The 14,823-nt window shown below is 44.6% G+C and overlaps 1 protein-coding gene across 1 annotated transcript in view; it reads right to left on the bottom strand.

The window, feature by feature from the left end:
• Nucleotides 1–14,823, bottom strand: part of Slc1a1 (solute carrier family 1 member 1) — an 81,188-nt gene that overhangs the window by 26,271 nt on the left and 40,094 nt on the right. The window contains exon 2 of the mRNA XM_028894428.2: nt 13,891–14,031. Within this exon, the coding sequence (XP_028750261.1) occupies nt 13,891–14,031 (141 nt within the window). The remainder of the gene's footprint in view (nt 1–13,890; nt 14,032–14,823) is intronic.

The following is a 14,823-nucleotide window of genomic DNA, read 5'->3' as shown; positions in this document are numbered from 1 at the left end:
GGACAGAGTGAGAAACTTTCCAGCATGCTGTCATTTGGATGTCTCAAATTCTACACTGCCTGATTTCCAAGCTGAGAATCCTATTTTAAGCCAAAGTATCACCATAGAAAATGATTTTGCATTTTTAATACAAGTTGTCCCACAACAACTGTGTGCAAAGCCTGGAGTTCAGGGCAGCTGGAAAAGGGAGGAGGTTGTCACAAGGCAACTCCAAAGGGAAGCCATTGGAGCTGAAGGGCTAGCAGGATGCACAGGTGGTGTTCAGAGGCATTCCTTGCACCATAAAAGACCTATCCATTTTCTTAAGTGGCTGGAGGATTGTGCTCCTCATATTTCCTGGCACATGTCTGAAGTGCAGGAAAACTCTACAAGGATGTCATTGCTGTTAGGGTGACAGAACAAGTTATTTCTCATTCTAAACAACGTTCTTTGACATGTGGACTGCCCATCTGGAAGGTAGCATTTGGAGAAGGCCTCTGGCTTTTAGCATCCACCCAAGTTGTTGTTAAGGTCCGTTCACCAACTTCCAGGACAAGACTAAAATTCAGACATCCTAGAATAACCTTGATATCAGTCTAGTCCTTTGTGTGTGTGTTGAGGGGGGGAGTGAGCGGGAATGGAGTTTGGTGTGCTGAGGAGAACTTATTTTCCTGACAGTAAGGCAATCAGAAGTAGCAGTTGCAATAGTAAAGACAACCAAAATACCCAAGAGAGCTGAAGGACACAATTCAAAAATGAATAAGCTTATCTTTATGGAAGATGTCATGTGTACTTTACAAGAGTTTCAATGTAATCATGGCTTAAGCTTTGTTGTGCACAAGGGATTGAGTTAATTATCACCAGGAAAAATTTCCCCCAAATTGTGCTGTGCTTAAATATGCCTAAAATAAATTACTGTGAGTCAGACTCTCCAACTTCAAACCAACGTTGGCTACTGAGTCGTATTGAACTAAATTTCCTTCTTGCCCTCCCTGGACTGACACTCTGCTGGTCAGTGTTTGCAGAGACCCCCTCATGGGGCAATCTCATCCCTGGTTCCTCCATTTTTCTCTCTGTTTCTTCTTCCCAGGAGATGAAATACCTCTCACCACCATGAGTTCAGGGCTTCAGCCTCAATTTTAGGACTTAGCTGGCAACAAAAGGCTTTCTAAAAATGTGATTTTGGGTGGAAATGTCTTAGATATATCCCAAGTAACTGCAGCAGCTCTCTTGTGCTCAGCCTCAGGAAGAGCTTTGTTGCGAATTTTTCTCATCTGCCTCAATGTTTCTGAGCCAGACAAAAATTTTGCTAAAATCAACAATCCTACTTTTCTATATTGTTCACTCTCTCTACCATTGTAGTTACAAAAAAAAGGAGGGTACCACAGCCCCCAAACCCAGGTTTTTGGACAACTTACAGTGCATCATGGGGGGGGGTTGTTGATGACTACTATAGAGAGAAGGAACATGGGGAAAACAGCTAAATCTTCAAAACTATCACAGAAACAAAGAATTTAATGAGTATGAAATGTCTGTCTGGATACTATAAATACGTCATATCTGTAGATGATGATGATGGCAACCAACACTGTCTTGAGCGATGACTGCACATTGATCACAGATATCCTTTAATTCTCACTTTAACTCAATGAGGTAGGCATTATCAGCCCATTTTTAGAGAGGACACATCTTTGGCTCAAAGGGGCTATGCAACATGCCACCAAGCTATGGATATGAGTGGTGGAGCTAGGGTCCCATTCTCATGCACCACGACACCTCAACTTCTTCCGTGTGCTATGAAATTCCAAAGCAGCACTGCCCTGTGTACCTCCCTGTGCTGTGGAAATTGTGTTTGCCTTGTCCACTGACGTAAACTCGAGCTACATATGGCTAGTGATCACTTGCCAGGTGTCTAGGTAACTGGAGCACTGAATTATAATTTTACTTAATTGAAATTACTCTCTATTCACATAGCCATATGTGGCCCATGACTGTCATATGGACAACACAGCACAGTCTCCACACCTTACCAGACTGTGCAGCATTAAGTGGGCATGCAACCATGTCAAGGGAACAGACTTAGACTTAACTCCATTAAGAAAACTCCTTGAACCCACTCTACCTTGCATTAGGGGCAGTGGAGAGGAAGACACAATAAACTCCATTCCCTTGCATACGGTCCCCTACTATTTCAAGCCTTGAGCCTCAGTCTTCCCTAGATCATCAGTGCGGCAATTAAAGTACTCTGTGAATGTTTATACTCCAAGCTTTCCACGTGACAGGAAGAGCTGCACTTTTTTTGTTTGTTTGTTTGTTTGTTTGTTTGAGACGGGGTTTCTCTGTGTAGCTTTGCGCCTTTCCTGCATCTTGCTCTGTAGACCAGGCTGGCCTTGAACTCACAAAGATCCGCCTGCCTCTGCCTCACAAGTGCTGGGATTAAAGGCGTGCACCACCACCGCCTGGCAGAGCTTCACTTTTATAGGCTATCATCCCCCAGCTACCCACAGGTCCACTGTGTCAGCTAAGCAGGAAGTCTCCTCAGAAAGCTTCTACACACAGTAGCTTAGTTCAGTTCCGAGAGTGGCCAATGAAAATACTTGTCACCAATAAAAAAGTCCACAAAAGAATGCATTTAACTTCTCAGTGTCCCTCAAATTATATCCTTATTTGTTTTTCAAGAAGGGTTTGTCTGTGTAGCCCTGGTTGTCTGGAACTTGTTCTGTAGACCAGGCTGGCCTCGAACTCACAGAGATCTGCCTGCCTCTGCCTCTGCTGGGATGAAAGGCGTGCGCCGCCACTGCCTGGCTCCTCTTCATTACTGTGCACCCACTTCCTAGAGCCATGCAGATGTTTGTTCTGTAATTCCTACTTCCACAAAATGTACTCATTTATCATAGTGTAGACAGGCTAGCTAGATCTGTGGCTGGTTAGAAAGTTCTCCATACCACTTCATAATGAGCTACTTCATGAAGTCCTGGAGCAGAGTCCACAGGAGCAGGAGGTGTCACCCGGGAGAGAACATGACACACAGGACAGAATTGGATGGAAATGCCTAGGGCAAGATCACCATTCATAACCAGAGACAGTTCTGAGGCTGGGCTGTGGCCTGGAAACAGGGACAGAACTCAAGGTTGTCCTGAGAGGGTAAGGGCACCTGCTGGCTCTTTATTTTAGGAAAAAGGCATTTTCTTTATTTACCTCAGGAGGAGGCTCTGAGGAGCAAGCAGGGAGGTTGGCGCTTGGCCAGCAGAATAATCATCTGAACTTTTTATAACCGCGCCACAAAGGAAGCAGGGTGGGCTAAACAATAGCAAGCTTTAAAAATAAATATCCGAGGGCAAGAGACTCCTCAGAGTGCTCTCTGACGAAGCTGCCACCCACCTGAGAATGAAGTTTTCGTGACAGTCGTTCCCTTCTAGTCAAGGTGTCGTGATGAACTCTGTCACTGAAGTCAGGCGTTCGCTAGCGCCTGAGTGGACATAACATCCAAGCTCAGGGTTACACAGGCGTTAAACCACTGTCTGGGTGACTCTAGCTGGGTCATCAGCAGAGAGGCAGGCCAGTCACACGAAGAGAAATAAGCATGGGTTTTGTCCCCAAGCTCGATGTACTCCTGTACACAGCAGTCTTTAAAAGCCTGTGTCTCCTTCAACTTGCTAGCGAGGAGCAAGCTGGGTGGGTAAGCCCGGCCTGCATGGCCTGTGAGGATGCCACCTACAACTGCGTCATCAGTGGTCAGTGATGTGTGTCACTGAGCAACAGAACACACGTGATAAGTGTCCTCATAGCCATTCCCCCTCCCTCCATCCTTCATTGCACAGTCGTTCAATATAGCCTTTAAAACGTTAAAAATTTCACACTCCAGTCAGTATAATTCTCCAGTGGTATTGAGGCTAAAATAGTGAACTCTTACCCTGGGGGATGAGACCCCACAGACATCTCTCCAGCCTGCACGTGTCCCTGCTGGATACAACACATCCCCCTGCCCTCTTTGTCAGGCCAAGTTCCCCCTCAAAGCCTTCACTCATGCCCTTCCTCTCCAGCCACTATTCCACACTCCTCATCTGGCTTTTAAGTCCTTTCCTTGGGACCCTTCTCTGAGCACCAAAGGTCCATGCTTGGCATCCTATCTATTGTGTTTCACTTATAAATGAACATCAGTGGACCCATTAACACTTTTCTTACTAGCCTATAAACCTCATAAAGTCTCTCTCTCTCTCTCTCTCTCTCTCTCTCTCTCTCTCTCTCTCTCACACACACACACACACACACACACACACACATGCACACACACACAAATATAATGTGTGTGTATAAATGATTAGCATATTCATGTGTGGTTGTCTACCCCAGCCTCTGGGAAGCAGAATGTTCTAGAACGGAATTCATCCGTCCCAGGTGCTGCCCTGTGATTAATGTGATCTCGGGAAAGCAGCTTAATCTTGTTCCAACCTCCGGTCTCCTTATCTCTACAGAGGGAGACAAGACTCCGCCCACTTGACCACTTCTTAGGGTTGCAACAAGGAGTAAACAAACGTGTCACCATTTTTAAAACCGTGAAATGTTTTCCTTTCATTCTCTAGGGAAAACAAGGCTGGATATAATCTGACTTTGTTAATCGAGGGTCCTGGAAATCTCAGCTGTCAAGATGAATACTTCTGGGATGGAAAAGGCAGAAGAAGTATGCAGAATGTGTTTTCTGTGTGTTCACTGTGATTTCACTCTGGTTCGGACATTTCTGTATTTCTTTGACTCAAGACGCCTCGAACTCAAAGAATTTCTCCTTTAAGTGCAAAACGGCGGCTTCTTGCATCAGTCAAACTCATACAACTCTACACTCTGTGAAGTTAACAAAATAACCTCATCCTCAGATAGGATGAGTACTGATCCAGGTTTGATGGTTCAAAGCCTGTCAGGAAACAGTGAGTGGGGTGGGGATACAGCTCAGCTGGCCAATGGCCAGCTATGTAAGCCTGGGGATTGGAGTTTGGATACTCAGCACCCACAAGGAAAGCTTGATGGGGTGGTAGAAGTTTGCAAGCCAGCATCATGTGGGGAAGACAGGTGGGCCCTGCTAGCCAGCCAGCCTAGATAAAATGGCAAGTTCTGGGTTCAGTAGCACTCCGTTTCCAAAAACAAATGTGTAAAATGGTAGAGGAAGACACTGACCTGTGGACTCCCCATGTGCACAGGTATGCATACCTCTACAACACATCCCACTGCAGTGGGCATGCGCACACACACACACACACACACACACACACACACACACACACACAGAGTGTATGATTCTTCTGCTGTTTGGGTTTTTTTCTGTATCACAGAATATTGGAGACACTGGTGTTTGGGGTCAGTGGTTCAGAAGATCCCAGGAGCTCTTCACAGGCTTGTTATTCAATGAATGCATTCAACACAGTACAAAGAATTGGTTCTCAACCTGTGGGTCAAAACCCTTTTGTGGATCGGACAAACTTTTCACAGGGGTTGCCTAAGACTATTGGAAAACGCAGGTTTTCCTATTTCCTAAGACTATTGGAAAACACATTACAATTCATAACCATAGCAAAATTACATTTATGAAGTAGCAATGAAAATAATTTTATGGTGGAGGGTCACCATAACATGAATTGTATTTAAGGGTCTCAACATTAGGAAGGCTGAGAACTGTTGGTACAGAGGATCTGAGTGACTCAACTATTCTCTCCCAATGTCCACCCAAAGGTTTTTACAGCAACAGCTAGCACACAGCTCAGTGAGGTGATTTTTGTTTCATAACACAGCTGTAGTGTCCTCATTTTCAGTTCCTAATTCTCTACAATTGGTAGCTGAGGCTTCTAGATAGAACGTATAAGCTGGTGAAAGTCACGAGCTGTGGAGAGAGTCTTTTAATGTTGGTGGCATTTTTTGAATGACAGCCTTTGCCTCCATCACCCGTGTTTAACCGAATCCTAATATTGACCATTGTAACCTCTGGTGCCAATTCAGGGACCTTCTAAAAACCTCTGACAGCTGACCCAAAGCACGAGGATCCAGTTTTTACAGTCGAGTACAAGTCATGCATCCAAGGGTTCACAGTTAGTGAATGGCAGAATCGGTGTCGAAAGCCAGGCGGCGTGGCTCCCAGGTCTGACTCTCCTGTTTAGCTGTGGTGGATCATTCCCCATGAGGAGCTTCCTCACGGTGTCCATTTGCACAGAATGACTCAGGTGGATATCACTGCTGTAACTCTCTTCCTGAGTCTGCAGGCTGGGCAGAGTCCTTAATGAGTTACATGAAGTCTTGCGTGTGTCCTTCCATCTTACTCCCTCCTCTCCCTTATTTCTGGAACTCTGGTTGAAGTCTTACATCTACTCTGAGATGTTATGGCTTCTTCCATTCCCTTCTGATTGGAATTCCCTTCCCCCTCCTTTTGACTTCTAGCCTTCCTTCAAACCCCCCTCTTATTTGCCTCTACTGCCTTATTCCCACAGAGCACTGCAATATCCTCCTTCTCATTAGAATGGGCCTTAACTTTATGTATTGTGGATGTACCACAGAGCCCGGCTCACTGAAGATGGAATGAATTAATGGTCTCCTTGATCCAGACCCATACTTTTAGAACATTGGAGAGTGACTAAAATCTCTACAGTATTTCACACTCCTTTGTGAGGGGGTTTCTTTTTTTTATAATTTAATTTAATTTTACATATCAGCCATGGATTCCCCTGTCCTCTCCCCTCCCGCCCCCCCTTTCCCCAAGCCCACCCCCCATTCCCATCTCCTCCAGAGCAAAGACTCCCCTGGGGATTGAGTTCAACCTGGTAGATTCAGTCCAGGTAGGTCCATTCCCCTACTCCCAGGCTGAGCGAAGTATCCCTGCATAAGCCCCAGGTTCCAAACAGCCAACTCATGCACTGAGCACAGGACCTGGTCCCACTGCCTGGATGCCTACCAAACAGTTCAAGCTAATCAACTGTCTCAATTATCCAGAGGGCCTGATCCAGTTGGGGGCTCTTCAGCTATTAGTTCATAGTTCATGTGTTTCCATTAGTTTGGCTATTTGTCCCTGTGCTTTTTTCAATCTTGGTCTCAACAATTCTCGCTCATACAATCCCTCCTCTTTCTCACCAACTGGACTCCTGGAGCTCCACCTGGGGCCTGGCCATGGATCTTTGCATCCACTTCCCTCAGTCATTGGATGAGATTTCTAGCACGACTATTAGGGTGTTTGGCCATCCCATCACCAGGGTAGGTGAGTTCAGGCTTTCTCTCGACCATTGCCAGTAGTCTATTGTGGAGGTATCTTTGTGGATTTCTGTGGGCCTCTCTAGCGCTTTGCTTCTTCCTATTCTCATGTGGTCTTCATTTATCATGGTCTCTTTTTCTTGTTCTCCCTCTCTGTTCTTGATCCAGCTGGGATCTCCCACTCCCCTAAGCTCTTTCCCTCGACCCTTGCCCTTCATTACCCCCACTCATGTCCAGGTTGTTCATGTAGATCTCATCCATTTCTCTGTCATTGGGCGATCCCTGTGTCTTTCTTAGGGTCCTGTTTTGTAGGTAGCCTCCCTGGAGTTGTGAGTAGCAGTCTAGTCATCTTTGTTTTACATCTAGTATCCTCCTATGAGTGAGTACATACCATGTTTGTCTTTCTGAGTCTGGGTTACCTAGTCAAATGGAGCCTTGAAACTCCTGGCTCCAGTTCTAGCTGAAGGCCTGCTCACTTGTGGTTGATACCCTGAGACTCAGGGTCTTAGTGAAGCGGGGCCACTTCTCTGCCACTTTTCATTTTGTCACTGAGTAAGCAGCACATCCATGGGAAGGCTGCCACTTTTACAGTATCTGTCCCTTTCCTTGGGTGGAAAGCATTGTAGAACCCAAATTCATATAGTAAATCCTCTAGCGTCAAAGCTATGTCCTTGATCTCTGGAGGATGTCTAAGTCATCTTTACAAAGCTGCCCTGGCTCATTGCCAAGTTCCCAGACAGGGCTGGGAAAAGGAAAAGGGGGCATTTAAAATGCAGGATGAGCCCACTGGCTCTGGATGTCATGTTGGGCCTCATCCTTGCCTTCTCCAGCCCAGGGTTTTCAGTCTCTAAACCATCTTGAAATGGTAATTTCATAAAAAGAAAAGAAAAAAGAAAAAAACTGAGTGAAATAATGAACTACTGAAGCTCCAGGAGAGCCAGCATGCTTTCTTCCTGATGTTCACATCCAAGCTGTCAGCCGCCTGCGTTTACAAGCAGGTGGCTTCCGGGGAACACCAAGTTGTACGACTAAGTGATACACGCATCTTCAGGTCTGCCTGTCAGGATGGGAACACCCATCTTGGCTATCAGAGGACCTTGGTTCCATGAATAGGTGGGTGGCTGGAATTCACCCTTTCAGAAGTGGGTTTCCTTTCTTGTTAGTTTTCATTTCGTTGGGGTTAATAAGCATTTGTTAATAAAACTGAGTGAACCCTGCCTGAGAGAGGCCCTGGCATGAGTCTTTTTCCTGGGTGTGAGTGTTTCCAGCACACAGCAGACCATGAGTAAATCAAGATGGATAGCACTAAAGAAAGGTAGACTTTGAGTCTGGATAGTTTTGGTGTGTGATGCTTTTTTACTTTCAAGGTTTTATTTTTGTTTTTTGTTTTTTTTTTAATAATAAAGGTTGCATATGAAAAAGAATGCCTTCACCAGCTGAAGCAAGCTGATGGGTCGTGTTTTACAAGACCCAATGTAAACAGCGAGGCTCTTCAGTTCTTCAACCCACTTCACTTGGTTCTCGTCCACCCTTCCATTCTACAGCACCTTCTCAAGACATTATATAGTTAATAATCCTTTTTCTATACAGGGTCTTAGGTAGCCCAAATTAGGTTCAAACTCACTATGTCACTACGTAGCCAAGGCTGGCCTTGAATTTCTAGTCCTCCTGTCTCCACCTCCCACGTGCTGGGATTACAGGCGTGAGTTACTACACCTGCCTTAAAACCATAAGGTCACAGAAGGCTTCAGTGGTTAAAAAGTTATGGGAAAAGAGGGATTTCCTTTTATAGTGGAAGCCAAACCTGAAACATTCTGCAATCCTAATGTAGAAGTTAGAGTAACAATCACTTTATAATCTGTAGCAATATTTTTGAGATCTTCTGAGCACAAGTCAAAGTATTTTGGAGAATCTCACCACAGATATACACCCAATCATTCAACCAGTGCTATCCTGGCATGGCTGTTTTTGAAAAATGGAGGGCAGACAGTTTGTACTGATGTCTAGTGTTTGGTGATGTGTCCTGCTCAGGAAAGGGACTCAGTCCTGGGATTCGCACACACGGCCTGGGAGAGACAAGGAGGGAAAGAAGGGAGTTTTCTCAGCTCGGCATAACCTTGGAATGCCCCGAGCCCTTGGTGAGGGACGTTTCCCAACTCGCCCGACTCACTCTGCGCACCCTTGTGTGCTGTTGGCATTTGCAGGCAACAGGAATGAGCTTCTCCCTGACCTGGGGAAGAAATACACACTCAAAGCCAACATTGATCTGATTCACCCTGACCTGGACATTCTCCAGGATCTACTGGCTATGTGGATGTCCAACAAGCCAGCAGGTACCAGGCTTAAGTACTTTGATGGTGTTCACAAGCAAAGACCAACCCTTCAAGGCAACAAAGGTTTTCTCTAAGGTGGATAGATGGTCTCCATTGGTACATATTACAGGAAGAGGACACACTTCCTGGGACAGGACATCTGGGTGGTTAAGGAAGCCTTTCCGCATTAGAATCAGGTGTTGGGTGTTGGGACCGAGGTACGACATGTTGGAATGCTCTCATGTACAGGCAGAAGCTTCTCCACGGTCTTGGAAGCAGGATGGCTAAGCAGAGGGGAGCCCTGTTGAGGAGCACAGACCCCGAAGAGCCCTTTGTGGGAGGGACTGGATACTGATGTCTCAGCTGCTTCTGATTATACCTAAGTTCCTGGCAATGCTCAGTCCTCATGCACTCTGTAGAGAATTGTTGAACCCCTTGATTAGATGGAGGAATGGAGGGGAACCTTGTCAGTATCAGAGGTATGACAGCAGTCACAGCACGGGGCACATGTGTGCCTGATGGAGCACAGCTCACCTGGGTGGTAACTAAGAGCATCCAGAAAGATGTGCCTTAGAATCCCGGAGTGAGATGGGAAGGCCAATCGTTTCTTGTGCTGCTGGTGGAAGGCTCCAGCCATCAAACTTACTGTACTGAAGAAATGTGACCCAGATATAAACCCATGAGCCGTGGAGACCTGCTCCTGGGTTTTTGCAGAACCACAGTTCTCAGGCAGCTCCATCATTTCCCCCATGATTTCTCTAGTGGTTTGATAGAACTTAGCTTAGAAACTGAAACTTTCCAAGAGCATAAGCACACATCTCCACCATGGCAGGAAGGCACTCCTTCTTCAGGATATAAATCATGGTGAGAATTCTGGCTTCCTATGACACCCAGTCTCTGGAAATCCCATCACTAAACCATGCCCCGCCCCTCTCCATTCTAAAGTATACTGGAGATCTTATGTCAGTTCACCTCTACCCAGGTCCATGTGCATTTAGAAAATAAGGGCATTTTGTTTAGATATCTGCATGTTGTTATCACCTCTTGACTAAATGATTAACAGTCACCCCATACCATTTAATATCAAGTCTAGATTCCAGCTTCCTTATAAACATGATTTCCTAACCACACATCACCAAGAATGTTTATAATGTTTAAAAAAAAAATGCAGCTGTAACATATGCATTTTTAGTCCACAAGGGACATTGATGACAGGTTAGTTTTTCTGTTGTTATTTTGTTTTTTTTTTTCTGCAGGAGCTCACTGTGTTGGTCTTGGGTCCAAGTATTAGCAGTTCTGCCTCTGACTATTCCCAGAGAACTGGTTAAATCCCACCCTCAACCGGCAGCTTCCCAGACACTTCCTTCTGTTGTACCTCAACCCCCACCCCTGTCCCCTCCAGGAACGGATTAGGCTATTGCCCTGTGGAAAGGCATTTGTAAGGGGTTCAGCCTATCTCTGGGTGCAGGGGCAAAGATGAGTGCAGGGAAGGATTGGCATGCCAGGATAAAAGCGGCATTGCTCTGGCAGGGAAAAGAGCTGGAAAGGGAAGGAGGCAGGGGAATGGCAGAGGCAAAGTCTGAAACCCACAGAGAAGAACTCATCCACTCTCCAATTTCCTTCTTAAACAAAACAACACAAAGAAACATCATAACGAAATAAGACCAAAACTGTGAAGAAATCACAATGGATCATATTTTACTTCTATTCTCATTGAAAGGCTGTTAATCCTTTTGGGGCCAACTTTTAAAAATGCAAATACAATATAATACAGTCCGGACTGTCACACTGTCTTTTGTGTTATATGATCCGTTTCTTCCTTTTGTTCTGAGTTATAGTGGGAACATTCTCATGGGCCATTCGGTATGTAGCCAAGCAGGCCTTTAGCAGTTGCAACATGTTAACGTATGTGTGTAACATGCATTCACAGTTTATCATTATTATGAAAGCACATCGTGAGGGTCCTATACCTGAGTCTTGGAATGGGTCTCTATGAATATACCCCTTTATGATAAAAAAAAAAACTGTCAAGAATTACTAGTTAGAAGTGTCAGAACATGTTCCCTCCTGCCTTGCAGAGTACTTCTAAGTTGATATGGTGATGGAAAAGATATAAATGAGTCCTTTTCCCCACACTCCTGCCGACCCTCTCCCCCACCAGCCTGACGATGAGACACATGAATGTGGCATCTCCCTCCCAGCCCCGCTTTTGCTGATGCTCCTCAAACCTTTGATCTTTCAGTGTTTCATATCAAAAGGACGAGGTGTGTGTTTGCTCTGACTCCTGGCGATCGGTCGGTGAAGGGAAAGCGGAGAGCTATGGGCTATGGTTGGGACAGAGCTGGGCTATTGATGGAATCTGAGGGCTGTAAATTATTCCCCTGCATAATTTGCAAGGCTAAGATACACACAAAAACTTCCAGACTGCAAATCAGGAAGAGTTATTTACTGCCAAGAATGATACTGTCCAAACATACACTATTATAGAAGTAGCATATTCATACACATATTTTTACCCTTTCTTCTAAACTTTGGCTTACTATATGAATTGCTGTTTATTCTGGATTAGGTTCTTCTCTTTTTCTCTTTCTTTTATTTTTTTTTTTACTTTCCCCATAAACCTGTAGACTCAAACCATGTCACACATAGCTTATAAACTTTGTATAGATACATGCAAAATATTCTATATATGCACAAATGTGACTATTTTTCTTGAGAGAGAAGCCCAAGACTTCGTATTGTCTGAAAGAGTATAAGAACTGATTTAAGGATGTTTAATAGGGAGAAAATTCTGTTATAACTACAGTGCTTACAGGGGCCCGGCAGGCAATGACAGAGCACTGAATAGGGAATGGTGGTTGGTGACTTTGCTGTCCTCAAATGCATTTGTGCCAGCTAAATTGAATAGCTGTCTCTTGCTCCAGGACACTATTGATGTGGGGAAACATGGGCCCAGTGTTTGCAGATTTGATTTTTTTTTAAATGCCAGAAATCTGGGTATTTATAAGAAATCTTCCAAACTTTAAATGCTTTCAATAATTTAACTAAGCAAATATTATATGAGACAAATAACAGATCTTTTGTCCCCCACTCTGACCCCTCAGGCTATTAGGCTTGAAAGAAACTGCTAATTTTTAACCACAATTAAACCCATAAATAAAAGTAATTAAATGTTCTCTTTAGGTTTCCAATAAGCCAAGAATACCAAGATCACTTAAGAAAAATAGTCCCATGGGGCTCTGGTCTGACTGGAGTGTAGCACTTGGGAATAGTCAAATGTGACAGCTTTTCAGAGAATGCTCTTGGCGACAGCAAATGCTGACATTCTCGCCACCACCAATGTCCGTCTCAACACACTGAGCCTTTGCCCTAACACTGAGAAGAGAGTTCTGGAAAGAGGACATGTCAAGACTCCTAATTGCATAGTTATATAAAACCTTGCGTTTTCAAGCCCATAACACTAGTGAGCGACATCATGCCACCTTTTACCAAGTGCCAGAATTAAAGTCAGTGTAAGAAGCACAGAATGCACCCAGCAGCATACCAACTCCAGATAAATGGCATTAAAAAAATCAAGTTAATCTCTACACAAGGACATTTGTTGCTGTTTGAAGAAACTCTGCAATATAGTGATCTGGAAGAGAAAAACCATTTCCAAATTCAACTGCGTTGTGAGTGCAGATTGAAAAATACCAGTCTTCTAGACTAAGATGCAAACTCCAATGAAACCTTTTCCATGGCTCTTGGCTGCTGACGCTATGGCAGACTTGCAGGGCAGGTACGTAGCTAGTGTGGAGGAGAGGAAGTGGGTGAGGAGCCAGGAGGAGAGGCACCCTCAGGAGAGCTGCCCAGAAGTTAGTGGGCAGGAAAGTTGGAGCTGGGAACCAAAGGAGCCAGCTACTGAAAGTATGATCAAAACTGACAGCCATATTTTTCCTGAGGACATAAGCTGACATTTCCATGGCCAAATATGCATTTCCCCATTCTGTGCCCTAGATAGGGTTTTACTCATAATACATTTAAAAATGGCATCTTGAGCATAAGACATCACATGTTGGACAAACGAAGGTTTGCACTGTGGTCAACAGTGCCAGAGAGACAGTGACACAATGGAGCAAGGCCACTTTGAGAATCTCGTTAGACTTCAAGTCAAGGGAAATGTGCTTTGGGTTTTGCAAATGAGGGTGCATTCCCCCCCAACCCCCGTGTGTGTGTGTGTGTGTGTGTGTGTGTGTGTGTGTGTGTATGTGTGTGTGTGTGTGTGTCTGTGTGCATGCCTGTATAATGCACTCAATGAGTTTTGATTTTTCTATAATTAGTAAAGAACAACCCATGTTCTCATGGGCTCCTTAAATAATCAGAGAACACAAGGTACCTGTGATCATGCTGGATATAATTAATGGCAAAATGACAAGCTTCAGCATCCTCATTAGAATTTCTCCAGGAAAAGCAAAGTAGAATTTATCCAGATTTGAGAGCTCACTGTGTCCACGAACCAAGACTCCTATGGCAATGCCTAAGAAAAACAGGGAAGAAAAGGAAACACTTTTAGTTCTCTTGCATATAATTTGGGGGGAAAGTACTGCAGAATGCAAATTTCAATGGCAAGAAAAGCTGTTTAGAGCATCTCTTGCAAATCTAAAAAGTTTAGACTTACAAAATCCAGAAGGTAGTGAATAGGAAGCATGCATTTTAAAAATGTAAAAAATAATATTCTGCACATGAAAGATTTTGTTTTCATTTCCTCCTCATTGGTTCTATACATTGTAATGACACATCATTAAAGACTAAACCTCATCATCACAAACTTCTTGCCCTCCTTGTCTGTTTTCTTCTCTCTCCTGTCCCCTCTGTTGTACCCAACAGCAAGTCCAGGTTTCGTGCACACTCAGTGAGTGCCCTAACACTAAACTCCATCCACACTCCCCAAATCCATCATCTTTTGTAACCCACTATTGTAGCATGAATCTTAAAAGTTCTTATTAATAAAATCAAACCCGAGCCGAGTTATTGGGGTCCATGCTGGTAGATCAGAGAGACAGGACAAGCCACAGCTATCTCACCTCACCGGATCCTCAGCTGGTCTTGTCTCCTCAGACTGGAGGCTTCTGAGTCCTCATCCCAATGGCTTTCAGCTGAATTGCTGCTCCAAAGCTTGAATGCTTAACCAGCCAAAATCTTAACCAGCCAAATGCCGCTAGTTTCTGGTCCTCACGCCTTATATATCTTCCTGTTTTCTACCACCACTCCCTGGGATTAAAGGCTGGCTTTCTGGGATTAAAGGCGTGTCACCATGCTTGGCTATTTC

Source organism: Peromyscus leucopus, chromosome 1, assembly GCF_004664715.2.
Source record: "Peromyscus leucopus breed LL Stock chromosome 1, UCI_PerLeu_2.1, whole genome shotgun sequence".
Lineage (NCBI taxonomy): Eukaryota > Metazoa > Chordata > Mammalia > Rodentia > Cricetidae > Peromyscus > Peromyscus leucopus.
The sequence above is the reverse complement of the archived record's forward strand: the minus strand, read 5'-3'. Positions and strand labels throughout refer to the sequence as shown.